General features: G+C 41.3%; 1 protein-coding gene and 1 pseudogene across 2 annotated transcripts in view; one reads left to right on the top strand and one right to left on the bottom strand.

The window, feature by feature from the left end:
• Nucleotides 1-27,614, bottom strand: part of iqgap2 (IQ motif containing GTPase activating protein 2) — a 355,835-nt gene that overhangs the window by 312,243 nt on the left and 15,978 nt on the right. The window contains exon 2 of one of the 2 annotated variants that reach the window (XM_060835869.1): nt 5,744-5,843. In XM_060835869.1, the coding sequence (XP_060691852.1) occupies nt 5,744-5,843 (100 nt within the window). Of the gene's footprint in view, nt 1-2,174; nt 2,192-5,743; nt 5,844-27,614 lie in introns of those variants that run through there. The other variant, XM_060835872.1, reaches the window with a different exon arrangement.
• LOC132830021 (5S ribosomal RNA) lies at nt 19,804-19,922 on the top strand (annotated as a pseudogene).

Genomic DNA, 27,614 nt, shown 5'->3' on the forward strand with positions numbered 1-27,614 from the left:
TTGCTGAGATATTTGTATCATCGATAGTCACAGGTGAGGTGCCGGAAGACTGGAGGTTGGCAAACGTATTGCCATTGTTTAAGGGCGGTAAAGATAAGCCAGGGAACTATAGACCGGTGAGCCTAACCTCGGTGGTGGGCAAGTTGTTGGATGGAATCCTGAGGGACAGGATGTACATGTATTTGGAAAGGCAAGGACTGATTCGGGATAGTCAACATGGCTTTGTGCGTGGGAAATCATGTCTCACAAACTTGATTGAGTGTTTTGATGAAGTAACAAAGAAGATTGATGAGGGCAGAGCAGTAGATGTGATCTATATGGACTTCAGTAAGGCGTGCGACAAGGTTCCCCATGGGAGACTGATAAGCAAGGTTAGATCTCATGGAATACAGGGAGAACTAGCCATTTGGATACAGAATTGGCTCAAAGGTAGAAAACAGAGGGTGGTGGTGGAGGGTTGTTTTGCAGACTGGAGGCCTGTGATCAGTCACAGGCCTGCCACAAGGATCAGTGCTGGGCCCTCTACTTTTTGTCATATACATAAATGATTTGGATGCGAGCAGAAGAGTACAGTTAGTAAGTTTGCAGATGTCACCAAAATTGGAGGTGTAGTGGATAGTGAAGAGGGTTACCTCAGATTACAACAGGATCTGGACCAGATGGGCCAATGGGCTAAGAAGTGCCAGATGGAGTTTAATTCAGATAAATGCGAGGTGCTGCATTTTGAGAAAGTAAATCTTAGCAGGGCTCATACACTTAATGGTAAGGTCTTAGGGAATGTTGCTGAACAAAGACCTTGGAATGCAGATTCATAGCTCCTTGAAAGTGGAGACGCAGGTAGGTAGGATAGTGAAGGCGGCGTTTGGTATGCTTTCCTTTATTGGTGAGAGTATTGAGTACAGGAGTTGTGAGGTCATGTTGCGGCTGTACAGGACATTGGTTAGGCCATTGTTGGTATATTGCGTGCAATTCTGGTCTCCTTCCTATCGGAAAGATGTTGTGAAACCTGAAAGGGTTCAGAAAAGATTGGCAAGGATGTTGCCAGGGTTGGAGGATCTGAGCTACAGGGAGAGGCTGAACAAGCTGGAACTGTTTTCGCTGGAGCAGAGGCTGAGGGGTGACCTTATAGAGGTTTACAAAATTATGAGGGGCATGGATAGGGTAAATAGACAAAGTCTTTTTCTTGGGGTCGGGGAGTCCAGAGCTAGAGGGTATAGGTTTAGGGTGAGAGGGGAAAGATATAAAAAAGACCTAAGGGGCAACTTTTTCACACACAGGGTAGAACGTGTATGGAATGAGCTGCCAGAGGATGTAGTGGAGGCTGGTACAACTGCAACATTTAAGAGGCGTTTGGATGGGTACATGAATAGGAAGGGTTTGGAGGGATATGGGCCAGGTACTGGCAGGTGGGATTAGATTGGGTTGGGATATATGGTCGGCATGGATGGGTTGGACCGAAGGGTCTGTTTCCATCCTGTACATCTCTATGACTGTAAGAGCTAGCAATATATTTGAAGATACAAGCTCAGCAAAACTAGGGCAATTCACGCCTAGTGGGGACGTTGAATTTAACTATTGAAGTTAAGGCTAAAGATAAATGACTAGGTATGAACATTATTTATAGCATGGAGCGGGTGGTAGTAATTGAGAGAAAAAGCATGGCTGGAAACATTTTAAAAGCTTTATATAGCCCTTACCTAATTAAAAATTTGATAAATACTAGCCATAACCAACTAAAAATGCTGAGAATAGTTACAAAGGTTTCAACGCAAGGTGGATACATCTCTTCGAGCTGCTTATGCAATAACATATTACAGCATCTCACCATGACTGTGAAGGCAGCTTACCTTAGACTTCTAGAATCATATAGTATGGAAACAGATCTTTCAATCCAACTCGTTCGCACCAACCAAATATCCTAAATTGACCAATTGCCAGCATTTGACCCATATTGATCTAAACCTATCCTATACATATACCCATCCTAATAAATGTTGTAATTGGATCAGCCTCCACCACCACCACCACCTGACAGCTTGTTCTATACAAGCACCACCCTCTGCGTGAAAAAGCTGTCCCTTGGATACCTTTTAAATCTTTTCCCTCTCATTTTAATCCTATACCCTCTAGATTTGGACTCCCTTACCATGGAAAAAAAGCCCTTGACTATTCACCTTATCCACGCTCCTCTCAATTTTACAAACTGTCATAAGGTCACCAGTTATCCTCCAATGCTCCAAGAAGCCTAGGAAAGAAGTTGCAGTTTTATTCCAGAGCGCATCAAAGGCTACCTCCGCTTTGGACTCTTCAAACTGCAGATTCTGCATCTGCAAATTCCTTTCCTGCTAAAATTAGATCCCTCACAATCATGGTTTAAGTAACTAATGAGCTGTAATGTGAAACTGCGTTAGTGACATAACATTTCTCATGATTAATCTATACTGACAGATACAGTGGTGGTGGCACAGTGATAATATCACTGAACTAGCAATTCAGAGACCCAGGCTAATGCTCTCATAGGTTAAAACCCCATCACAACAGCTGTTGAAATTTAAATTCAATTAAGAAACCTGGAATTGAAGCTAATCTCCCTAATGATGGTCATCAGGAAAACCCTTGGGAAAAAATCCACTGTCCTTGCCCAGACACACAGCCACGTGAATGTCTCTTAACTGCCTCTAACAAGGCATTAAGTTTGGGATGGGTCATTGATGTCTCCAAGAAAGAATAAAGAAACCAAACAACCAGCATCCTTATGCCTCTTGATTGCATAGAGGAACATTGCTACAGTTAGGTGCATTTCATTTATTTTCATAGCAGAGAGCAAAGTAATACAATAGGAGAGCACATGGTTAAAAAAAAAGACTGTCTAAAATACTAACTTCATTAAATGTTGCATATCAAAAACAGATTGATAACAAAGCATGTTGCTGCCCCCTCTCCCAATGCTTCAATATCTCATTTCAGAAAATGCATACTCAGAGACTACTTTCAAGCAGGTCACTATATTGTTGAGGTACGTTTAACTTTAATTTTTATTTTTCTCAGCCATAGGAGTGCAGAAGGCAACTGCAGCTTCTCTGTCGCTACTGCAGCTCAGGTTAGTAAACTCCACACAGACAGCAAATTACGGACGTGGCTGGAAAATTGGTCAAGTGGCACATTTCATCCCAGCAGAAAAAGCTAGGAGATATTAATAACAACGTTAGACTGCCCTGTATCAGGAAAAGCTTGCACTTTTTATTTGTATACTGAGAAGTTTCTTTTCGGAAATAAAAAAAAAGTAGCATGGAATCAACATAACAAGCCACACTTTGCGATGGAATCAGCACTGTGGCTCAACAAAGCATCATATGGAACTACCTATGAATCAGCACTCTTTCCAAAAGGCCTGATAAATTGTATCTTGGTTACAGATTTCCACCGTAACTACAAATACATCCAGGTTTGCAACATGAGTTAATCAACTCCTCTGGAATATTAGTATTGCTTTGAGGAGGGTAAAACTTTAATTTAAACATTGAGCAATATGCATATTGCTGACAAAATGTCTTTTTTTTTTACAAAGCCTTTCTCAGTAATACTCAAATTCAGTATTAAGAAACACTGAATTTTTGTTAATTTTCTCCCTGACCTATTCAAGATGATGGTCTTGATTTTATGATACGAATAGTGGAACTGTCAGAATTCAACATGAAATAATAACTCAGATGGTGTCTGGCAATGTGCAATTAAACATGGGAATCTGGAAGTTGATGGCTAAGTTTAACAATATGCTGCCAAGAGGCTTAGCGTTGTAAAAAAATTCAAGAGTATGAAATTGTATTCAAAAAAAGGGTGGTGCTGAAAAAGTACAGCAGGTCAAGCAGCAACCCAAGAACAGGAGAGTGGGTGGCACAGTGGTTAGCACTGCTGCCTCACAGCACCAGAGACCCGGGTTCAATTCCTGCCTTGGGCAACTGTCTGTGTGGAGTTTGCAGATTCTGCCTGTGTCTGCGTGGGTTTCCTTCGGGTGCTCCGGTTTCCTCCCACAGTCCAAAGATGTGCAGGTTAGGTGAATTGCCCGTAGTGTTAGCTGCATTCATCAGGGGTAAATGTAGGAGAATGAGTCTGGGTGGGTGCTCTTTGGAGGGTCAATGTGGACTTGTTGGGCCGAAGGGCCCGTTTCCAAACTGTGGGTAATGTAATCATTTCAGGCATAAGCCCTTCATCAGAATGTTATGCTTGAAACGTCAACTCTCCTGCTCCTCTGATGCTGCCTGACCTGCAGTGCTTTTCCAGCAACACTCTTTTTGATTCCGACTCTCCAGCATCGGCAGTCCTCACTTTCTCCTATGAAGTTGTATTGCTTATCAACTAGGTATTCACTAAAAGATGCCAGGACAAGTTAGGGTGCTCACTTTCAAGTCTAAATAAATTCTTAAAATAGTGTGACAATTCATTTACAGCCAAACCACTTTTCTGCCACTGAAAATAAATTTTACAAGTGTGGGTCCAATTCCTTCGAATTTTAATTATTGGCAGGGATTTCTTTCAACATTTAAACATGAAGATGTTTAATTTTTATTTTACTTGCCTGTTCCTGTATTTCTGTCCCTTTGAAACCTGATTTTGTTATGAATTAAATATTCTAATTTACATTTCTTTGACTTTGCCTGCATTAAGAGTGATTCATCAATCTGATTAATTGAAGAGACATTCTGTAGCTTAGCCTCGTTATACAAACCTCAGAGTCCCTATAGGGTCAGGCAGCTGATGACGGTAACTTTCCATTAAAATGATGGGGAAGTATGTGTGAGCTACTTTCCCATAATGGTACATTCCATTCTTTCAGCAATGGCTAGGTCCTTCTTTGACCGTTGGTCTGCAGTTCCATGGCTAAACATTTCCTATATTAGATAAAAGTGACTATACGTCAAATAAGATCTGCTGCAAAGCCCTTTGGAAAAGTCTGGAGGTCTAAAAGTGGTACTATTAAGATGCAAACTGTTCTTTCTCCATTAATTTAATCCACAGTTCAGTTACTCATGTATGATCCTAAGACTGGGTATTAGTAAGCTATTCCATTGTGGCTGAATGGAAGTTTGTTCATCGCCATTTCAGTACTATAAAACTAATTAAACTTTATCCACTGTTGCTGCAATTTAAGTACAGTCCAGATTTTTGTTGTCTGCAAGAAATAAAGTTGCTTGTAATATTTTTAATACTGCATCATGTGCAAAAGATGTGTGGAGTACACAGCATAAATGTAGTAACTATTTTGCTTTGTGAAAGATTCCAGTGAAATGAATGAATAATTAGATGCTTTTTGGTGGACATTGTCAAGATAGTAGAAGAATTTTCTACTCCTCTGAGCAAATTCAGCATTTTTTTTTACATCAACTTACATTTTTACATGAGGTACACCTCAACTCCAGCTGAACCTCACAAGAACGTAAGCCATTGGATATTGCAGCATCAGATGAGAAGATGCACATATTGCACATTGGGAAACTGACCAAAACAACAATGATGCTGCAAGCAAAATCAAGCTGATGCATCAGGGACCTTGATTGCTCCTTTATAAGCAAGGGTCTTAACTTTGATGCCAACCCGTGCACCAACATACCCCAGATTCCACATTCTTGGAAAAAACGTGAGACTGATTTCTCATTCAAAAGGAAACATTTTGCAAACGTTTATGATCACTTCCATCACAAATTCTATTTCACATGATTAAACAGAGTACTTGGATTATACTTACCGTTTGGCTTCCTCTAGGTGGCATAGATACTCATAGGCAATGTTCTGATGTCTCCTCTCATCCATTTCCTCCGCAGAGAGTCTTTCATCATCCACAATAGCTACAAAAGAGAAACGCACGTGGTTATTATGTAACTGAAAGAAGAACTAGAGTATTACTACCAATAATACAAGAAACCAGGCATGTAGGTTTGGGGCCCTTCTAGCCTGCTGTCATTCAATATCACATTGGCTTATCTCCCACCTCAAATCCACATTCATGCCCGCTTCCTACATTTGCAGAGATATGAAATCTATTGTCCTTATTCAATAACAGAGCAGTCACAACTTGCTGGAGTAGAGAAATATTTTTAAAAATTTGTCAATTTTGCCACTCCTAATGATTGGCTTCATATTACAAAACTAGGTTCATGTTCTACACTTTCTAACCAGGATGAATGACCTCTCGGTATCTACCCTGTAAAGATCCTGAAGGATCTTACACAAGGTTTCCTCTCATTCTTAAAATACCATAAAATATAGGCACAATTGAGCTCATAAATGGTAGATCCTCTCATTTAAGGAACAAATCTAGTGAATCAATGTTGCATCATCTCCACTACAAATATATCCTTCTTTAAATATATGGAGACAAGTGCAGTGTACAATATTTGGGTGTGGTTTCACCAAAGCTATAGATAATTGTCACAGAACTTCGTAATTCCTGCACTCCAATCCCCATGCTGGACAGACCAGGTCATTTCCTTCTCTAATTGCTTACCATTATGCGCAAGCTAATTGTGTGTGCCTTGTACAACAATACCCACATTTCTCTGCACATTAATGTTCATGCATCTTGCATTTTTTAAAAGGCATTGTGCTGGTCAGTTCTTACTATTGAAGTGAATAATCTCAAAATTCTCCACATAAAAAAAGTTCTATTTTCCATCATGTTGCTCATTGATGCAGCCTGTTCATGTCTTTTTGCAGCTTGTTTGCATCCTTAACTCCCCACCTAACTTTCTATTGCCAACATATTATTCTCAGTCTCTTCAGCTAAGTCATTAAATATAGATAGTAAGTAGTCTAGACTCCAGCATCAATCCTCATAATACTCCACTCCAGCCTGCCAAATTGAAAAGACCTTTCATTCCTGGTTTCTACATCCTGTTAATATATTAACTTAGATAACCAATTCTTTATCTCCAACTCTATGAGCCTTCAACCTGCATGTTAGCCAACTGGGAGATATTTTACCAAAATAAAGAGAAAGCAGTACAGTACAAGCCCTTCAGCCCTCGATGTGCTGATCTTTTATCTGACTCTAAAGATCAAACTAACCTACATACCCTACGTTTTACTATCATCCATGTGCCTATCCAAGAGTCGCTTAAATGCCCCTAATATATCTGACTCTACTACCACACATTGGCAGTGCATACAGTATGAAAACAGGCCATTTGGCTCAACAAGTCCACACAGACTCTCCGAAGAGTATCCCATCCAGACCCATTCCCTTACCCTACTACTTCACATTTCTCCTGACAAACGCACTTAACCTACACATTCCAGATCACTACCGGCAATTTAGCACGGCCAATTCACCTAGCCTGCATATCTTTGGACTGTGGAGGAAACCGGAGCACCCAGAGGAAATCCACGCAGACACGAGAGGCTTTGATAGGGTGGACAGTGAGAGCCTTTTTCCAAGCATGGTGATGGATAGCACAAGGCGACATAGCTTTAAGTTGAGGGGTGATAGATAGAAGACAAATGTCAGAGGTAGTTTCTTTACTCAGAGTAGTAGGGGCATGGAATGCCCTGCCTGCATCAGTGTAGTCTCACCAACTTTAAAAGGTATTTAAATGGTCCTTGGATAAATATATGAATGAAAATGAATTAGTGTAGGATAGGCTTCAGAGATTGTTGTGCTGACCTGCGGAACCATCGAGGACTGAAGGGCCCGTACTGTGCTGTGTTATTCTAATGTTCTTTGAAAACAATATTCCAAGTGTAGTCTAATGAGGACTTTATAGAGCTGCAGCATAACCGCACGGCTCTTAAACCCTGCTAATGAAAGCCAAAACACCACATGCATTCTTAACAACCCTATCAACTTGAGTGGCAACTTTAAGAGATCTATAGACATGGACCCCAAGATCCCTCTGTTCCTCCACATTGCCAAGAATCCTGCCATTAACCCTGTAATCTGCATTCAAATTCGACCTTCCAAAGTGAATCACTTCACATTTTTTCCAGGTTGAATGCCACCTGCCACTTCTCAGCCTAGCTCTGCATCCTGTCAATGTCCTGTTCCAACCTACAACAGCCCTCCACACTAACCACAACTCCACTAATCTTCGTGTCATTAGCAAACTTATTAATCCATCCTTCCACTTCCTCATCCAAGTCATTTGTAAAAATCACAAAGAGCAGAGGTCTTATAACAGATCCCTGCAGAACACCACTAGTCCCCAATCTCCAGGCTGAATAATTTCCATCTACTACTATATCCAGACAGCCAAATTTCCCTGTATCCCATGCCTCCTTACTTTCCGAATGTGCCTACCATGGGGAACCCTCATCAAATGCTATGCTAAAATTCATATACACCACATCCACCGCTCTACCTTCAATGGGATTTGTCACATCCTCAAAGAATTCAATAGAGCTTTGTGAGGCATGACCTGCCCCTCAAAGCCATGCTGATTATCTCTAATCAAGTTACGCTTTTTCAAATAATCAGAAATCCTGTCTCTCAGAATCCTCTCCAATAATTTGCCCAATGGCATAAGGCTGAGTGGTCTGCAATTCCCAGGGTAATCCCTATTCACTTCCTTGAACAAGGGAATAACATTTGCCAGCCTCCAATCATCTGGGCCTAGACTAGTGGACAGTGAGGACACAAAGATAATCACCAAAGATGCAGCAATATCTTCCCTTGCTTCCCATAGTTACCTTGGGTATAACCAGTCTGGCCCAGGGGACTTATCTATCCTCTGTTTTTCAAAATTTCCAGCACATCCTCCTTCTTGACATCAACTTGTTCCACACTGTCATCAGAAACACCAAGTGCCTCTCAGTAGTGAATACTGATACAAAGTATTCATTAAGGACATTACCTACTTCCACCAACTCCAGGCACAAGTTCCCTCCGCTATCCCTAATCGACACTACCCTCATTCTAGCCATCCTCTTTTTCCTCACCTAAAGATTGAATGCCTTGGGGTTTTCCTTAATCCTACCCACTAAGGCTTTTGCATGTCCCCTTCTAGCTCTCCTAAATCCATTTTTCAGTTCCTTCCTGGTTACCTGGTCACGCTCTAGAGCCCTGTCTGATCCTTGCTTCCCGAATTATAAGCAAGTTTCCTTCTTCCTCTTGATTAGATGTACCACATTTCATCATGGAATCATAGAATCCCTACAGTGTGGAAACAGCACATTCAGCTCAACAAGTCCATACTGATCCTCCGAACAGCATCTCGCCCAGGATCATTCTCCTGCCCCATTACTCTACAATTTCAGATTGCCCAATTTACCTAACCTGCATATCTTTGTGCTGTGGGAGGAAGCCAGAGCACCCAGAGGAAACCCCACAGAAACAGGGAGATGTACAAACTCCACACAGTCACCCAAGGCAGGCATCGAACCTGGGTCCCTGGCACTGCGAAGCAGCAGTGCTAACTACTGAGCCAGCATGCCATCATCCAAAGTTCCTTCACTTCCCTTCCTTGTCTCAGTTGGACAAACTTATCCAGCACTCACAGCAAGTGCTCCCTAAACAAATTCTACATTTCTGTCATGCATTTCCTCAAGAATATATGCTTCTAATTTATACTCTGTAGTTCCTGCCTCATAACTTTGCAATTTCCCCCTTGCACAATTAAATATTTTCCCATACCTATGCCTCTCCATAACTATAGTAAAGGTCAGGTAGTTGTGATCACGATCACCAAAATGCTTTCCCAAAAATCTGACACCTGCCAAGCACCAAATCTAATATGGCATCCCCTCTAGTCGGCCTACCTACATATTCAGTCAGGAATCCTTCCTGGACCCATCTGACAAAATCTGCTCCATCCAAATTATTTGCACTAAGGAGGTTCCAATCAATATTAGGGGAGTTGAAGTCACCCACGATAACAACCTGGTTACCTCTGCACCTTTCCAAAATCTGCCTCCCTATCTACTCCTCTGTGTCTCTGTTGCTGTGGGGGGTAGGGGGTGGGCGTGGGGGAATCTGTAGGCTTGTAAACCTGGGAACATCCAACAACCATTCCTGCCCCTGTGATAGCCAAGTCACCATAATGGCCCCAACAATCATAGCTTTAAGTTCATCATTTTCATTCCTGACACTTATTGCAATAAAATAGACACTTCAACCCCTCACACTGACTGCAACTTTGCCCTATCTACTCTGTGCACCAGCTACCCCATCCTCTGATCCATAGCTCTGGTTCCCATCTCCCTGCCAAACAAGTTTAAATCCTCCCAAAGAACTCTAGCAAACCTCCTATCAAGGATATTGGTACTCCTTCAGTTCAGTGCAACCCATCCTCCCTGTATAGGTCCCACCTTCCCCAGAAGGTATCCCAAAAGATCCATACATCCGAAGCCCTCCTTCTGACACCAGCTGTGCAGCCACGTGTTCCTAGCCTCACTAGCCCGTGGCACCGGTAGCAAGGCTGAGATTACTACTCTGCTCCATTTCAGCAGCAGGAGTCGAGAAAGCGTGAGCGAGGGGCAACCAGGAAGGTAAATTTGAATATTAAATACTTACCTCGTGAATCAGAGGAGAGAAGGCTGAACAGAAGAGGGAGTGAACTTGGGGACTGCTGGGTAGGGTGAAGTAATATATCAGGGCAGTGTCATGAATGAGAGTGGTCAGAGAAGTCTGGCTGTCAGTTCTGAGTTTTTTTTATATCCAGGTAGAGTATTTAGTGTGTTGGGTCGTGGCACATCCCTGTCACGTTGTTTGTTTGCCAGGCATCTGTGGACCACTCTGATTCATGACAGCACATAAACCCTCAGCCATGCTCAGACAACAACTCATCTTAATAATACACCCTCTACTCATCAAGTGTAGGACATGTAAAAGATTCCATGCAAAGACTGCACAAAACAAACAGAGTATAGGACAAACAGGCAGACAACTAGTGATGTGCATTCATGAACACCAACTTGCCACTAAGTATCACAACCAACTGATCCTTGTAGCTAAACATACAGACAACAAGGACCACAAATTCATCTGGGACAACACAACAATAGGACAAGCCAAACAGAGGACAGACAGAGAATTTCTAGAAGCGTGGCACTCATCCACAGACTCCATCAATAAACATTGACCGAGATCCAATATACCAGCCACTGTAATGAACAGCCAGAGCTGGCAACCGGAAGCAGTGGGAATGAAACCAAGTAAGTTATAACTGACACTGTATAGCAGCGCTTCACAGCGCTGAGGATTCACTAGAAAGGGACAAAACGTCTGCAAACCAATTTCCCAGCTCGGTGAACATACACAGGATAACTGCAACCAGCACCCGAGCTACAAACCTTTACACAAATCTTGAACTTCCACCAATCTTGAAGGTAACACTCCTAACCATTAACACACATTATGGAAATGTTGTTCTTCAACTGTAACTCCAATTCAAAACCTTAAATCCTCAAACCGGTGTTCCAGTTCTTAATGCCACAAGCCTTCCTTACTTACTTCAGTCCGTCGTAATCTTGAGCACTTGTATCAAATCTCCCCTCAACCTCCTTTACCCAATGTCATCTTGGACCTAAAATCAATTCATCCCTGGAATCACGCTGGTAAATCTCTTCCCTCACATCTTTCCAAAGAAGACAAAATAATTTTGAAAAATATCCATCATATAAATTAGTTTGTAAACTTTTGGAATACATGATGAGAAGTAGTCAACAAGACAATTTGAGAGGAATTTCAAAGGGCAGGGACATAGCATCTGAAAGTTTAACTTCATCTTCCAAGGTCAAAGAAGCAGTGAGGAACTGGTTTTGTCATCATCTATGTTTATGAATGTATTATATACAAAACATAATTTAAAATGACTTCCCAAAAAGAGAGGTGGATAAATTAAAAAGGAGAGCAATCTAAAAAAGTGACAAACATGATCTTCTAAGTAAATTTGTTGGGATTCAGGGGGAAAGAGATGTGTGTGCAGATCTTTATGTGGTACATGCAGCGGGCCATGATATTTTGTGTTAATGCGAGTTTAAGAAAGGAGGAATAAAGTTTGTCTTTGAGTGGAGGAGGCATGGATAAGAACACAGTCAAAGCGGTCATCCAATCTACTGCTGTCCAATGTCATGTTCCTGGTATCACACTGCTCTCAGCATTACAGGCATGAAACACAAAACCTTCATTATAAAATGTCCACAGAATGTAACTGAAAATATTCACTGAGGGTCTTTTGTACAATTATTCAAACGTTATGTGCACAGTGTTAGTCAACGTCAGCTGAGGCTGCGTTGCCACCTCCAGATTACCATCCAGTTAATCTTGCTGGAAACAGAATGACAGGATACTGAAGTTCAATAGGCAGAGACAGAGTGCTACATATTGCCAACGTTAAATTAAAAGGAGAAGAGGTATCCCAAAGATCTGCCATTATCTGGCCAATTCTATCCCAGCCTTTAGGAATGATTGGGAGAAAAATTTCAAGAGTCTTCAACCATACGTATTGGACACAGCTGTAAGTACAATGATTGACTGTAAATTTCATTACGAAATGAAAGATAGAGATTCAAAAGTTAGTTTAAAGAAAGCCAGTTATTTATTCATCAATGTTTTATCTATTACATTCTGTGCCTGCAAAGGAGATGGTGGTTTCCAGATTCTTAACTGAGGCTGTCATTGCAACATTCCCCTTTTCCACCTTCTGTTAAGCATCATCACTCCCTCATCCCACGGCGCACTGTTAGAAATAATTGTTAACATACTACCATTCAACAATCAAACACAATGAGCACAGCCTGATTCAATTTCTTTAGTTCTCTTTATCTAGAAAGCCAACAAGTGTGGGGAATTAATGATACAAGTCAGTTTTCTATTGTTTCACAGATGTAGGAGTCTCATTTGTCTGTGTTACGTATTCCAATAATTACCTGCATAAACTTTACTCAGTTCCAGCATGTTCACCTACGTATAAGTTTCAAGCATACCTCCAGGTCACAGGTCAACACTTCAGTACAATATTGGCGGGGGGGGGGGGGGAAGAGAGCTAATCTTCAGAGGTTCTTCCTTTCAGTCTGCACTTGAATATTTATGTCAATCCTCCAGCAGCTGCAATGCATTTTGAACTCAGGACTCCCCCAAGCCTCTGGATTACTAATCACAATACTGCCTGCACCCGTATAGCATTTATAGACAAGTTGACACAGAACTCAATATAATTTGATTGGTTCTAAACTATTAGTTTCACAGGACTGATATTAAAAAAAAGTTTGACACTTCATATCCTCTTCAATTCCATCCTACCCAGGTTAAATCAGACAATTACAATGACAGCTTTCCATTTAACTCGATATCATCTCAAACACATCCATTTCACGACTGTATCAGTAAAATGCTAAAAATGGACCGAGTGCATGAGATGACAGGCAATTTGATACTCGGCTTTGTCATCGTCAAGTTAGATCAATTACAAGCTTCCTCACTAACTCTCAGCTTTCTCAATTTAACAACATTGCATTCAACACTGGGGTTGATGGGAATGACTGTTGTTGTGGGAAGTGCCTCAGCTGTATCACTACAAATAATATGCTATAGTCAACCATGTTAGACAGTGGGCATCAAACTTTTGTTTAATTTTGTGAACGCGATATTTCAAATCGATTGCTCTATGTATGACAAAGACTTTGTTGAGCTTTACATTGGCTAGTGAATACATAGCAATGTGGTTAAAATACTGGATTTGTAAGTTAGATGCCTCAACTAAATCACAGAAGACAGGAGTTCCATTCTCACCATGACAGCTCAAGAACTTAAGTTCAGTTTATTAAATAAATTGGAAATAAAAACAACTTTTCAGTTTTGTCAAACTATTAAATGTCACCATAATCCTACCTGATCATATGGCAGCTCTTTCATTAGAAAGAGAGGGGTGACTGATGGTCACCATGCCTCAGAAAGGGAACAGGCTGAGAGAGATAGTCCTTCATGACAACCTCAGTTGGTGCAAGAATTGATCACTCTGCATTACAAACCAGCCATCCAAGCTAACCGACCATTACGAATATTTGGACAATAATCAACCAGCCACAATTAATTCGGTTGACCTTGAAACTTCCCACACTGGTGATGTTGGCCAAAAGTAAAGGAGCTGACTCACTGAAACTCTATCGTAAGTAACTCACTCCCTGACTCTGTAAATCCTGTCCACCACCTACAGAAGGTAGCACTCAGGAGTTTGATGAAATCCTCCTGGTTTGAAACCATCCAGAAAATAACTGTACCCAACTGCCACATGTCTTGTGCCGAAGTACAATAGTAACAATGTGTAACAAACACAAGGTGTTCTGCAGCAATTCAGCTAGCCTCTTGACAGCACCTTTGAAATCTGGATTCTCCTACCTCGTAGGAGAGAGATGTGATGATGCGGTGGCTTTAAGAGGTTATTTTGTCCTGGAGTTTTTTTTAAAAAAAGAAAGAATTGGAACAATAGCGGCAGTCTGGCTGGGTGTGGCTAGCTCTCAGACCAGGCTTTTGAGATTTTTTTAAAACTGTTTTTAGCTTTAAGCTGTTGTGGACTTGAAGTAGAAGCTCTCTTCCCCCTCTCGGTCCCAGCTGGAAGCTGGGGTTTCTCTCCACTGCTGGGTTACCTGTGAGACAAATCTATTTTTTCTGAATTTACTTTCTTGCTAAAGGTGTGTTTATGGAATGTTGCTATATTGGAAGTTAATTAGTAATGGTTACTGTATCTATTATTCAGTTACGTTATCCAATAGAGTTAAAGGTATTCTAAATTCCTCTTTTCATTGGTTGTATTTTAACTATAGTGTTTAAATAAATTGGTGTTTTGCTGAACGTCAAATAGTTTGACCAGTTGCATTGCATTTGGAACATGGCACATCACATTTGCCTTTAAAAGAAAGATAACGTGAGGGTCCAGGCTACATTCTTAAAATATTTCAAGGGGTCTGGACCATAACAGGGGAAGTAGATGCATGCTAAACACCATCACCAGCAAGTTCCTCTCTAAGCTGCATTCTGATTGAGGACCCATAATTCCATTGCTTCATGGCTGCTGAATCAGATTCTTGCATATTTCTTCTTAACAGCATTATGGGTGTATGTACACCACATGGATTGCAGCAGTTCACCACCACCTTTGTAAAAGTTCATTAGAGACGTGCAACAAATGATGACCTAGCTAACGATGCCCACATCCTGTAAAAATGATAAGAATAAAATGATATCTTACAATCAAATGAGGCCAACTGCTTCATTATCATCCTCAGGCATGGTTGCTGATGTTCCATTAGGACAGACTCACTAAAGAATGGCGATCATGGTAAATACTCAAGTGGGCCCTGGGAGTCCCAGACGTTGACTCTGGATCCCAGTGGCATCAGGTCAAACATGGTTGATCACCATCTCTCCCGTCTCCCTCATTATTCATCAACATAAAACATAACTTGGAAGAGGTACAGTGTACAGCAAGCACACAATGCTTTGTGGATAATTGTGGCTTCAATGTCGATTACAAAAATCGAACTGTGCAGCACCAAAAAAGGATCAAGCTGGCTGCATCTTGAAACATGCAAGTACCAAACTGGACCTGCTGCAGGTACGGAGGGAGCCAAAGTGAGAAACATGGAGCTAAAAAAAAAGGTGGATGCTGGAAATCTGAAACAAAATCAGAAAGTGCTAGAGAGAAACTACATGAGACACCTACATTGACCTCATCCTTAACATTCTAGCAATATTACAGTATATTGCTAGCAGTAGCTTCCATGTGAAATGAAGGTGCGCTTTCATGCAGAGGGCTTCAAGCATAATGAATGAAGGCAGATCAAGCAGCGCAAAATTGGGTATCCATAATTTTATGGGTATCAACATAATTATGGGTATCCATAATTATTCCTGATAAAGGGCTCTGGCCCGAAACGCGAATTTCCTGTTCCTTGGATGCTGCCTGACCTGCTGTGCTTTAACCAGTAACACATTTTCAGCTATCCATAATTTTATTCCACCTAATGTCTAAGCTCATAACCCAATATTTCTCTCACTCAAATCGTCAAACAGGGACTCTACCACTGTTGCGAGTGTATTGGACAGATACTAGTACCAGTATTGGATACACCTAAAAAATGCAGTGCCAAACTGCACCCATGATATATAATGAAGCTGCACTCTACAGATCAAATTGAGCAATCCCAAACCAACGGATCAGATCAAAGCTCTGCAATCTCGCTACATCCAGTTAGGAAACATTGTGGGCAATTAAGCAACAAATGGGAAAAGGAGGCACCGTGAAGACCCTCCCTCTATGTCAATAACTATCACATATTTGGAAAGGCCGAGGCTGAATATTTACAATCATATTCAATCAGAACTGCTTTAAATGGATGGCTCTCCACAACCACTGAAGTTGGTCTTCAGCCAATTCAAATTTACTTCATGGCTTGAAGGCAGGACACAGAGTTTTGGTAAAGGGTTGTTGCTCAGTCTGGAGGCCTGTGACCAGAGGTGTGCCACATGGATTGGTGCTGGGTGCACTGTTGTTTGTCATTTACATAAACTATTTGGATTAGAATAGAGGAGGTTAGGTTAGTAAGTTTGCGAATGACACCTAAATTAGTGGCATAGCAGACAGTGAAGAAAGTTATCTAAAAGTCCAATGTGATCTTGATCAACTGGGCCAGTGGGCCAAGGAATGGCAGATGGCGCTCAATTTAGATAAATGAGAGAGATTGCATTTAGGTAAGGCATTTTGGTCGGGCATGGCTTACACAGATAATGATAGGACCCTGGCTAATGTTATAGAACAGAGAGATCAAGGGTGCAGATACATAGTTCCTTGAAAGTGGCCACAAAAACAGATAGAATTGTGAAAGCGACATTTGACACACTTGCCTTCATTGATCAGGGCACTGAAAATAGGAGTCGGGAAGTCAATGTTGCAGATATACAGGACGTTAGTAAGACCACATTTGGAGTACTACATACAGTTCTGCTGGTCCTAACGTAGGAAGGATGTTGTTAAACTGGAAAGAGTGCAAAAAAGACTCAAGGATGTTACCTAGACTGGAGGTTTTGAGTTATAAGGAGAGGGTGGATAGGTTGGGACTTTTCTCTGGAGCGTTGAAGGCTGAGAGGTAACCTTTTAGAGGTTTATGAAATCATGGCCGGGGGGGGGGGGGGGGGGGGAGCCAAGGTCTTTTCCCTAGGGTGGGAGAGTCCAGAACTATATAGGGCATTCGTTCAAGGTGAGAGGGAAAAAAAAGATTTCAAAGGGACCCAAGGGGCAACGTTTTCACACAGAGGGTGTTGCACATATGGAACAAAAAGGTGCTAGAAGAAATGACACAGGTGGATACAATTGTAGCATTTAAGATGATATATGGATACGTACGTGGGTAGGAAAAAGGTTTAAAAGGGATATGGGCCAAATGCAGGCAAAATGGGACTAATTTGGTTTAGGAAATCTGGTAGGCATGAATGAGTTGTGTTGTATGACTCTATATGATATCAAATCACTAAGAACACTAGACGTGCCAACAGCTAGGAGTTGCAGTAATGCTGAAGACTTGTGTACCCAAACTAGCTGCATCTGTAGACAGGTTGTGCCAGTACAGCTATTGCAGCATCTATTCAAATTGGAAAATTGTCCTACTGAGAGAAAAAAAATAGGCAAATCTAACCCCCTATCAATTACCACCGATCAGTCTACTGTTCAATCGGCAAAGTCAAACAAGGTGATGCACCATCAAAAATGATGCTTCACCTGCTATCACTTACTCAACAATCCACAATTTGGGTCCTACCAAAACTACTCAACTCAAAAAGTCGCTATATGCTTGGTATAAACAAGGCAAAAAAAAAAGGACAGCTAAATTCCAGAGGTGAAGTTAACGACAGCGATGCTCATCAAGAATAACGTTCGCATCAAAGAACCAGGTAAAATTTAAAATTAGTGAGAACACTCAGCATAGTGAAACAAAAATGTTTGTGGCTATGGGAAACCAGTCGGCTCAGCTAAAGGACATCATCACAGCAGCATTGCAGAGAAGAGTTCCAAGACAAAACGGTGTAAAACAAAGACCTTCTGTCAGGCAGGTGGTCAGAACTGAGGATTCAAGTACTCAGATCTACTCAGGCTTCAGGAACTATTTTTTTCTACATCACCCCCATTCACTCCTCCAACAGGACCAACACTTCCTCACTCTCATGTCACCTTACCACGCTAAACACACCACCTCACTGCCCAAGCTCCCAAAAACACTATCAAAAAGGAAAGCAGAAGTTTGCTGTATTACATTCAATTGAGTCTACTGTTTTTGCTGTTCACTATGTTGTCTCCTTTACAAAACAGGAGTCTGGGTGACCACTTTGTGAAATCCTTCCACTCTCTAAGAATGACCCTGACTTCCCAGTTGCTTGCTGCTTCAATGATCTATTGCGATCTCAGACTAATATTTCAGCCTGAGCTTGCTACAGTGTTCCAAATAAAAAAAAGGAGAGAGGAACAACTCCTGACTTTTCAGAGGCACTTTGCACCCTTCAGAATTAACACTTGGTTCAACAACTTCAGAGGATGACCTTTGTCCTTCATCATAGATTGAAACCCTTCCACCTACCCCACTCTACCATGTCTTGCTTGCTGCTAAGAACAAAGTTAACCTTAGTCTTTTGTTCTGGGCACTTTTACCATCTTTTCCACTCACTCCTCCTCCCCTCTGTCTGGAGCACCATTTTACAGCCCTTTTCAGTTCCAAGGACAGCCATATTAGACATGAAAAATTAAGTTTCTCTTTGCACAGGTGCTACCAGACCTCCTGGATTTTGTCAGCATTTTGTGCTTTCCAGATTTCCAACATCCACAGTATTTTATTTGTCTCTGTCTTACAGTTTTACATTAGCATTGAATTAACCTTTTGGTTTCAGATTTTTTGCATCTTTCGTCAAAACCTGGAATTCCATGAGGCTGATTGATTGGTTTTCTTTGTTAAATAAAAAGAACAGCTTCATCAACCTGAGCGACTGTCTTTAAATGCTGTGAGACTCCTTAACTCCCAAAAGCCTTTGCTCTTCCACTGCACTAAGTTTTGTTCAGAGTATAATTACATTTTTTTTTAAAAAAAGGAAGGATGCAATATTTCAATTACTCAAACTGAATTCCAGCTGCCACTTTTGAATTGTATTCCCCCATCGCACAAAAATTCTTCAGGAGGCCAGAGAGGGAAGCAATCTCAAGATCAATAAAGCTTTGCCACCACTCTCTCCAGGCAAAATTCAAATCATTGACACTATGTACAGAATTGGTCCAAAACTGAGCTTTTGAAAACTTCACAATTCCTACCCAATCCTTAATCCGAAGTGATATCTCTCATGTAATTTTTTCTTCTTCATCTGATAATTTTACACACAATACCTTGTCAAAAATTCTTCCGAATGCCCACATATGCTAAATCTTCTCCATTTACCATTGGTGTATAAGCTCCTCCAATAATTCTGAAGTATAAGTACTACATTTCTTTTGAAATCTACACTAATGACTTGTCACTAATCCTTTCATCCCATTTTAGAGTGAAATTACCTTTATTTGACAATTCTTAAAAACTTTTCCTTACCACAGATGCTAGCTAAACCAGGCTTCTTCTTGCAGAGGGGTTTCTGTTTATGCTATTAGGGCCAGATCTTCTGGTAGAATAATTGCTTCCAGTTCTCCAGTTTATTTCCCACGCTCTGCACTGCAATATACACTCATTAATCTTTAGTGCTTTATTATAAACACCATATCCCCTATCCCCTCACCTCACCTCCCCCACCCCCATGAGTTTTTACTGAAACAAAAAATTCAATGCTGCTCAGGTATCATTATGGTCAACTACAGCAGTACAAGTCTGAAAACACCAGATCTAGTTTTATCTCAGAAGCTAAGCAGACTTAGGCCTGGTTAGTACTTGGATGGGAGACCACCTGGGAAAACCAGGTGCAGTAGGCTTTTTCCTGCCAGCAGTGGCTGCTCACATCACCCCTATGCACTTGTATTGTGCAACGCAATAGAGCGGCAAGTTATTTTTTAGGACTGCACAGTGGCTCAGTGGTTAGCACTGCTGCCTCACAGCATCAGGGTCCCAGGTTCGATTCCAGCTAGTGTCTGCAGGAGTTTCCTCCCACAGTCCAAAGATATGCAGGTCAGGTGAATTGGCCATGCTAAATTGCCCATAATGTTAGGTGTATTAGTCAGAGGGAAATGGGTCTGCATGGGTTACTCCTCAGAGGGTCAATGTGGACTTGTTGGGCTGAAGGGCCTGTTTCCACACTGTAGGGAATCAAAAAACTTGATTTTATTCCTCAAATTCATATCCCTCTTGCTAAATTGTTTTTGGCTTTATCTATTGACCTCTCCCAACCAGACCCATCCTTGTTTAAATACAGTCTCCAGTTTTCGATTTTGGCACACTCAAGTGTCTTCCAGCCCCGGCCAACTGACTATGTGGAGTTTGCCCATTCTGCATGTCTACGTGGGTTTGCTCCTACCATCCAAAGATGTGCAGGTTAGGTGGATTAGCCATGCTAAATTGCCCCAATAACGTCCAAGTGGATTAGCCATGCGAAATCCAAGGCTTCCAGGGCGAGGGTAGAGGGGGGTGTCTGGGTAGAACATTCTTCAGAGGAGCAGTGTGGGCTTTGTGGGCAGAACGACCCGCTTCCATATTGTAGGAATTCTATCTTCTAATTAAACCCATTTCATTAGCTCCCATCTAAAGTCGGAACTTCTTACTGCCACCACACTTCTGACCTTGCACCAATTTTAAACCTCCCTGTTCTTCCCTTTTCTGGGATCATGCTTTTATAGTAATCCCACCAAGTATTTTTTTTCCTACATGGAGCTGGAACTTCAAATCTGGGTTACTCCTTTTTGAATTTTCTTTCCTGTTCTTCAGGTAGATATTCATCTCAACCCTTCTTTGACACAGTCAGTATTTCTCATTGATTTAATGGTTCTCTCAAATCCATGATCCAAAAGCCATTCTCGCATTACAATGTGCCATCATATTTCTACCTCAAGTGCTAAAATTTTGACTTTGCGTAATGTGAATCGGGTAATGCTTCCCCAGAATTTCTTCTTGGAGTCAACGCGAGATAATCAAAGCCCTTACTTCTTTCAGGAATGTTACAGAACGGTGGTTATACATTCAGGTTCACTTAGCTTGTTCCACTTTAGACTTCACCATGGACTGGAATTTACTGCCAGATTATGCAGCATTGCAAATTTATGGAGATAAAATTTTGACAAATCTATCAAGAGCTTTTCTTTTGAAGATGTAACTGATAGGATAGAGAAGGGGTAAGTCAGTAGAATGCGGTATTTTTGGATTTTCAGGAGGAATTTACCAGGATGCCACACCACATGTCACGACAAGGAAATCAGAGTTCACAAAATTGCAATCTCTGTTTAACCAATAGAAAAAGTAGAAATAAATTGAGTTACTTTCCAGGGAGACAGATGTAATTAATGGAGTGATGCAAGGATCAATGGTTGGGTTCCATCTATTCAAATCTTGATTTGGCAAGACCAGGAATATTGAATATATGGTTTTGATCTCCTCACCAATAAATACAAAAGGTTCACGAAAAGTGATTCCTGGGATGAGAAGGCCCCCTACGAGCAAATGTAGGATCAATGTGCTCTAGAATTCCAAAAAGAGCAATATGATTGCACTGAAAAATAAAATGGAGTGGGGGAGCTCAGCCGTGTAAAGGCTGTTTTTCTGGTTGAAAGGTGGAGAATCGTAGAGTCATAGAGATGTACAGCATGGAAACAGACCCTTCGGTCCAATCCGTCCAGATATCCCAACCCCATCTAGTCCCATCTGCCAGCACCCGGCCCACATTCCTCCAAACCTTTCCTATTCGTATATCCATTCAAATGCCTCTTAAATGTTGCAATTGTACCAGCCTCCACCACATCCTCTAGCAGCTCATTCCATACGCATACCATCCTCTGTGTGAAAAAGTTGCCCCTTAGGTCTCTTTCATATCTTTCCCCTCTCACCCTAAACGTAGGCCCTCTAGTTCAGGACTCCCCAACCCCAGGAAAAATACTTTGTCTATTTATCCTATCCATATCCCTCAATTTTGTAAACCTCCATAAGGTCACCCCTTGGTCACCGATGCTCCAGGGAAAACAGCCCCAGCCTGTTCAGCCTCTCTCTATAGCTCAGATCCTCCAACTCTGGCAACATCCTGGTAAATCTTTTCTGAACTCTTTCAAGTTTCACAACATCTTTCTGATAGGATGGAGACCAGAATCGCACGCAATATTGCAACAGTAGCCTAACCAATGTCCTGTACAGCCGCAACATAACCTCCCAACTCCTCTGTACTCAATACTCTCACCAATAAAGGAAAGCATACCAAACGCCGCCTTCACTATCCTATCTACCTGCGACTCCACTTTCAAGGAGCCATGAACCACTCCAAGGTCTCTTTGTTCATCAACACTCCCTAGGACCTTACCATTAAGTGTATAAGTCCTGCTAAGATTTGCTTTCCCAAAATGCAGTACCTCGGATTTATCTGAATTAAACTTCATCTGCCACTTCTCAGCCCATTGGCCCATCTAGTCCAGATCCTGTTGTAATCTGAGGTAATCCTCTTCGCTGTCCACAACACCTTCAATTTTGGTGTCATCTGCAAACTTACTAACTGTACCTCTTCTGCTCACATCCAAATCATTTATGTAAATGACAAAATGTAGCGGGCCCAGCACCGATCCTTGTGGCACTCCACTGGTCACAGGTGTCCACCACCACCTTCTGTCTTCTACCTTTTGAGCTAGTTCTATATCCAAATGGCTAGTTCTCCCTGTATTCCATGAGATCTAACCTTGCTAATCAGTCTCCCATGGGGAACCTTGTCGAACGCCTTACTGAAGTCCATATAGATCACATCTACTGCTCTGCCCTCAATCTTCTTTGTTACTTCCTCAAAAAACTCAATCCAGTTTGTGAGACACGATTTCCCACGCAGAAAGCCATGTTGACTATCCCAAATCAGTCCTTGCCTTTCCAAATACATGTACATCCTGTCCCTCAGGACTCCCTCCAACAACTTGCCCACCGGTCTATAGTTCCCTGGCTTGGTCTTTACTGCCCTTAAATAGTGGCACCACGTTTGCCAACCTCCAGTCTTCCGGCACCTCACCTGTGACTATCGAGGATACAAATAACTCAGCAAGAGGTCCAGCAGTCACTTCTCTAGCTTCCCACAGAGTTCTCAGGTATACCCGATCAGGTCCTGGGGATTTATCCACCTTTACCTGTTTCAAGACATCCAGCACTTTCTCCTCTGTAATTTGGACATTTTGCAAGATGTCACCATCTATTTCCCTACATTCTATATCTTCCATATCCTTTTCCACAGTAAATATTGATGCAAAATATTCATTTAGTATCTCCCCCATTTTCTGTGGCTCCACACAAAGGCTGCCTTGCTGATCTTTGAGGGGCCCTATTCTCTCCCTAGTTACCCTTTTGTCCTTAATATATTTCTAAAAACCCTTTAGATTCTCCTTAATTCTATTTGCCAATGCTATCTCATGTCCCCGTTTTGCCCTCCTGATTTCCCCCTTAAGTATACTCCTACTTCCTTTATACTCTAAGGATTTACTCAATCTATCCTGTCTATGCCTTACACATGCTTCCTTCTTTTTCTTAACCAAACCCTCAATTTCTTTAGTCATCCAGCATTCCCTATACCTACCAGTCTTCCCTTTCACCCTGACAGGAATACACTTTCTCTGGATTCTTGTTATCTCATTTCTGAAGGCTTCCCATTTTCCAGCCGTCCCTTTACCTGCGAACATCTGCCCCCAATCAGCTTTCAAAAGTTCTTGCCTAATACCGTCAGAATTGGCCTTTCTCAAATTTAGGACTTCAACTTTTACATCTGGTCTATCCTTTTCCATCACTATTTTAAAACAAATAGAATTATGGTTGCTGGTCCCAAAGTGCTCCCCCACTGACACCTCAGTCACCTGCCCTGCCTTATTTCCCAAAAGTAGGTCAAGTTTTGCACCTCCTCAAGTAGGTATAACCACATACTGAAACAGAAAAAATTGTCTTGTACACACTTAAGAAATTCCTCTCCAATCTAAACCTTTAACACCATGACAGTCCCAGTCGATGTTTGGAAAGTTAAAATCCCCTACCATTACTATCCTATTATTCTTACAGATAGCTGAGATTGCCTTACAAGTTTGTTTCTCAATTTCCCTCTGACTTTTAGGGGGGGCTATAATACAATCCCAATAAGATGATCATCCTTTTCTTATTTCTCAGTTCCCATTTAGCATTGAGACAAGGAGATATTTCTTCACTGGAAGAAGTGTGAAACGTTGGAATTCTCAGTGGGCTGTGGCTACCAAGCTGATAAATATATTTAAGACTGAAACTGATATATCTAGACTTCCTCAGTACACAAAGATCTCTGGGAATGCAGCAGGTAGTTGGGGTGGAAGATCAGCATGATCTTAGTTAATTACAGGAGGGCTAGGTGGGTTGTGTGGCCTCCTCCTACTCTGATCATTTCCTTGTGACAACAGTGAGGCTAATGGAACCCTTCAATATTTCTGTATAAATGGGACAGAATGAGTAACAGATGCAGAGTTATATGCAATGTTATAATCTTTGTAGAGACCAAAACTTCCTAGAAGATATTTTGAATCTGACACTGGAAATCAATCTCAAAATATTCAACATTGCTCAGTAGGCAACAAATATACCAAACCAAAATGGAAAACAAACCACTGTTCCGTTAATGCAATCAAACTGCTTTATGAAGCATTTTAACTGCATGCTACAGGGAATATGTAGCCTTGAAGATCAACTCCCCCCCACAGCCCCCCCCCCACCCCCACCTTCCCAATAGGCTCTCTTTCCCCTACCATGAGAGATAGTGTGTTTTCCAGTGTCCATTGAAAGTTATTCCATCTAACCTTCTGAGCATTCCCAAACCAAATAATAGCAGTCAGGCCTACTACAGTGGCTCCTCGTTCCTTAACGGGTCCTGTCTGCTTGAACCAAACCAGTTCTCATCAGTATTTCCCTTTGTGGCTAGTACAGAAAACAGATTTTGTTTTTTTTTAAAACATTACTTGTGACAGGGCACTGTACAACTTTTGCACCAAGGTGTGAAAACTGTCACTTAGCTTTCTAAATGCATCAATTAGAGCACAATTACAATAACACTGATTAGTATGGCCTTACCCTTCATTCTTAATTATCTATTGTACTTAAGCATAATCTTATAAAGTTCTACTTTATAACTACACTGTCCCTCTTTGCAGTTGCATAAGCTGCCAAAATTTAGAAACAAAAACAGAAGTCACTGGAAAAGCTCAGCAGATCTGGCAACATCTGTGAAGAGAAATCAAAGTCTCTCAGAAGTATCAAAATTTAGTACCATATCATGAGACAGAGGAGCAGAAGCAGCCATTTGACCCATTGAGGCTGATCCGTCATTCAATGAGATCGTGATGACAATATCAAAAAAAGTTATGAACCAAATTGCATGCTTTGTCATGACCTTCCCAAACATAATGTATTGCTCTCTACCTCAGCATTGTAGGTCAGGAACTTGCTTAATTACATGTTAAAAATTAAATGCATGACAGATATTTAAGGCAACTAAATAATAGCAGAAGTCAACTCCGTGATATGACAACTGCTAATTACTTCCAAATCAGTTGCTCTTATACTGAAAATTAATTTGTATTGTCTCATCTCTCCTTCAGACTTTACAACCAGATTACAAATATAAATGATAAATATAAATAAATAAATTTTACTACAGTGACTTCAAGAACAGGTCAGAGACCAGAAATCCTGCAGTGAACAATTCACCTCCTGACTCCCGAAAGCCTGTCCATAATCTACAAGATACATGCTGGGAGCATAATGGAACACTCCTCCACTTACCTGGATGATGAAGCTCCAACAACACACTCAAAGCCTGACACCATCCCACTTGACTGGTACCATGTCGATAAACATCCAATTCTCTTCACTGATGGTCAGTAGCAACAGAACTGTGTACTATTTACACAATTCACTACAGTAATTCACTAAAGATCCTTAGACAGTGCCTTCCAAACCCATAACCAATTCCATCTTGAAGGATGAGGGTAGTAGATACATGGGAACACCACCACCTGCACCCAACTCACCATCTTGACTTGGAATAATATCACCATTCCTTCAGTGCCATTAGGACAAACTCCTGGAATTCTGTCCCAAAGGGCATTTTTGGTTTACCTACAGAACGTGGATTGCAGAGTTCAGGAAGCTCACCATCATCTTAAGAGCAACTCGGAATGTGCAATAACATTGGCCCAACCAGTTACACCCACATCTCAAAGGAATCAAGAAAAAAAATTCATGTCAAAATTTTGAAACTTTTTCTTAATTTTTCCTGTTTGGTCCTTCGTCACTCTCCCTCCCCGAATCGAACGTTGTTATTTCTATTCCAAAATTTAAAAAAAAGTTTGTTTCCTTCTCAGTTCCTCTATAAATTCTCAATCCTGAGTGGTCCAAGAAGGTTGATAATGCCTTTTAGGACAATTAGAGATAGGTAATAAATGCTGGCCAAGCCAATGACTCCCAAGCAAGCATATTTTCAAAACCTTTAAAAATTTTATGTAATTTAATTTCACATCTATATTCACCCATGTTACTTCATTGCTATACAAACATCTTAAATATAAACTTAATCCTCCAAATTCAATTCATTAAGCTTGATGCATAAATCTCAAATTTCAGTAAATGTTTATTTCAGGGAAGGGAACATACTTGCTTTAGATAGAATGTGATTAATTGAACGTGGTACTCCACTTAAAGCATGCTCTCTCATTTCTGCTTTCCTTCTGAAATAGCGACACAGCCATTCAAATCACTTGTTTTTGATTGAATGAAAGGCTAGTTAAAACCCTTCTATCCAAAACAATCCTGCAGACAAGTCACTGATATCACGTGAAAGCACAGTATCTCCAAACAATCTGTTCTCACAGGAACAACACGATTCCAGATGGTGAGAGAGATTGTGGTCTACTTCTGACACACAAACACATGACAGTGCATTGCAAACAGAACTCTTCCATGCGAAATCCTTCAAGACACCATATCTCTAAAACACAATTCCGTAATCTGCAGAACACAATTTTTAAAACAGTGTCTGTGGAGAATTTAAAAATAACTTTTCCACGTAAGATGTTTCTAGGAAGGAATTTAAACTAAATGTGCAAATGTAGAAAATATTATCCTGATATTGGGTCCCCAAGTTCAATCCTCAACCTGATCTCAGTCAAATTGTTTATTTTGAGGGGAGGCAGAGGGGCAGAACCATATCTGTTCTTGATACTCCTGGACTAGGTGGTAGATTTGACATCAGTGGAGCAGCACGGTAACTCAGTGGTTATCACTGCTGCCCCACAGTGCCAGGGACCCAGGTTCGATTCCAGCATCAGAGCCGAAAATGTGTCGCTGGAAAAGCGTAGCACATCAGGCAGCATCCAAGGAGCAGGAGAATCGCCGCTTCGGGCATAAGCCCTTCTTTAGGAATGATTCCAGCATCAGGCAACTGTCCGTTCGGAGTTTGCACCTTCTCCCCATGTCTGCATGGATTTTTTCCA

Source organism: Hemiscyllium ocellatum, chromosome 2, assembly GCF_020745735.1.
Source record: "Hemiscyllium ocellatum isolate sHemOce1 chromosome 2, sHemOce1.pat.X.cur, whole genome shotgun sequence".
Classification (NCBI taxonomy): domain Eukaryota; kingdom Metazoa; phylum Chordata; class Chondrichthyes; order Orectolobiformes; family Hemiscylliidae; genus Hemiscyllium; species Hemiscyllium ocellatum.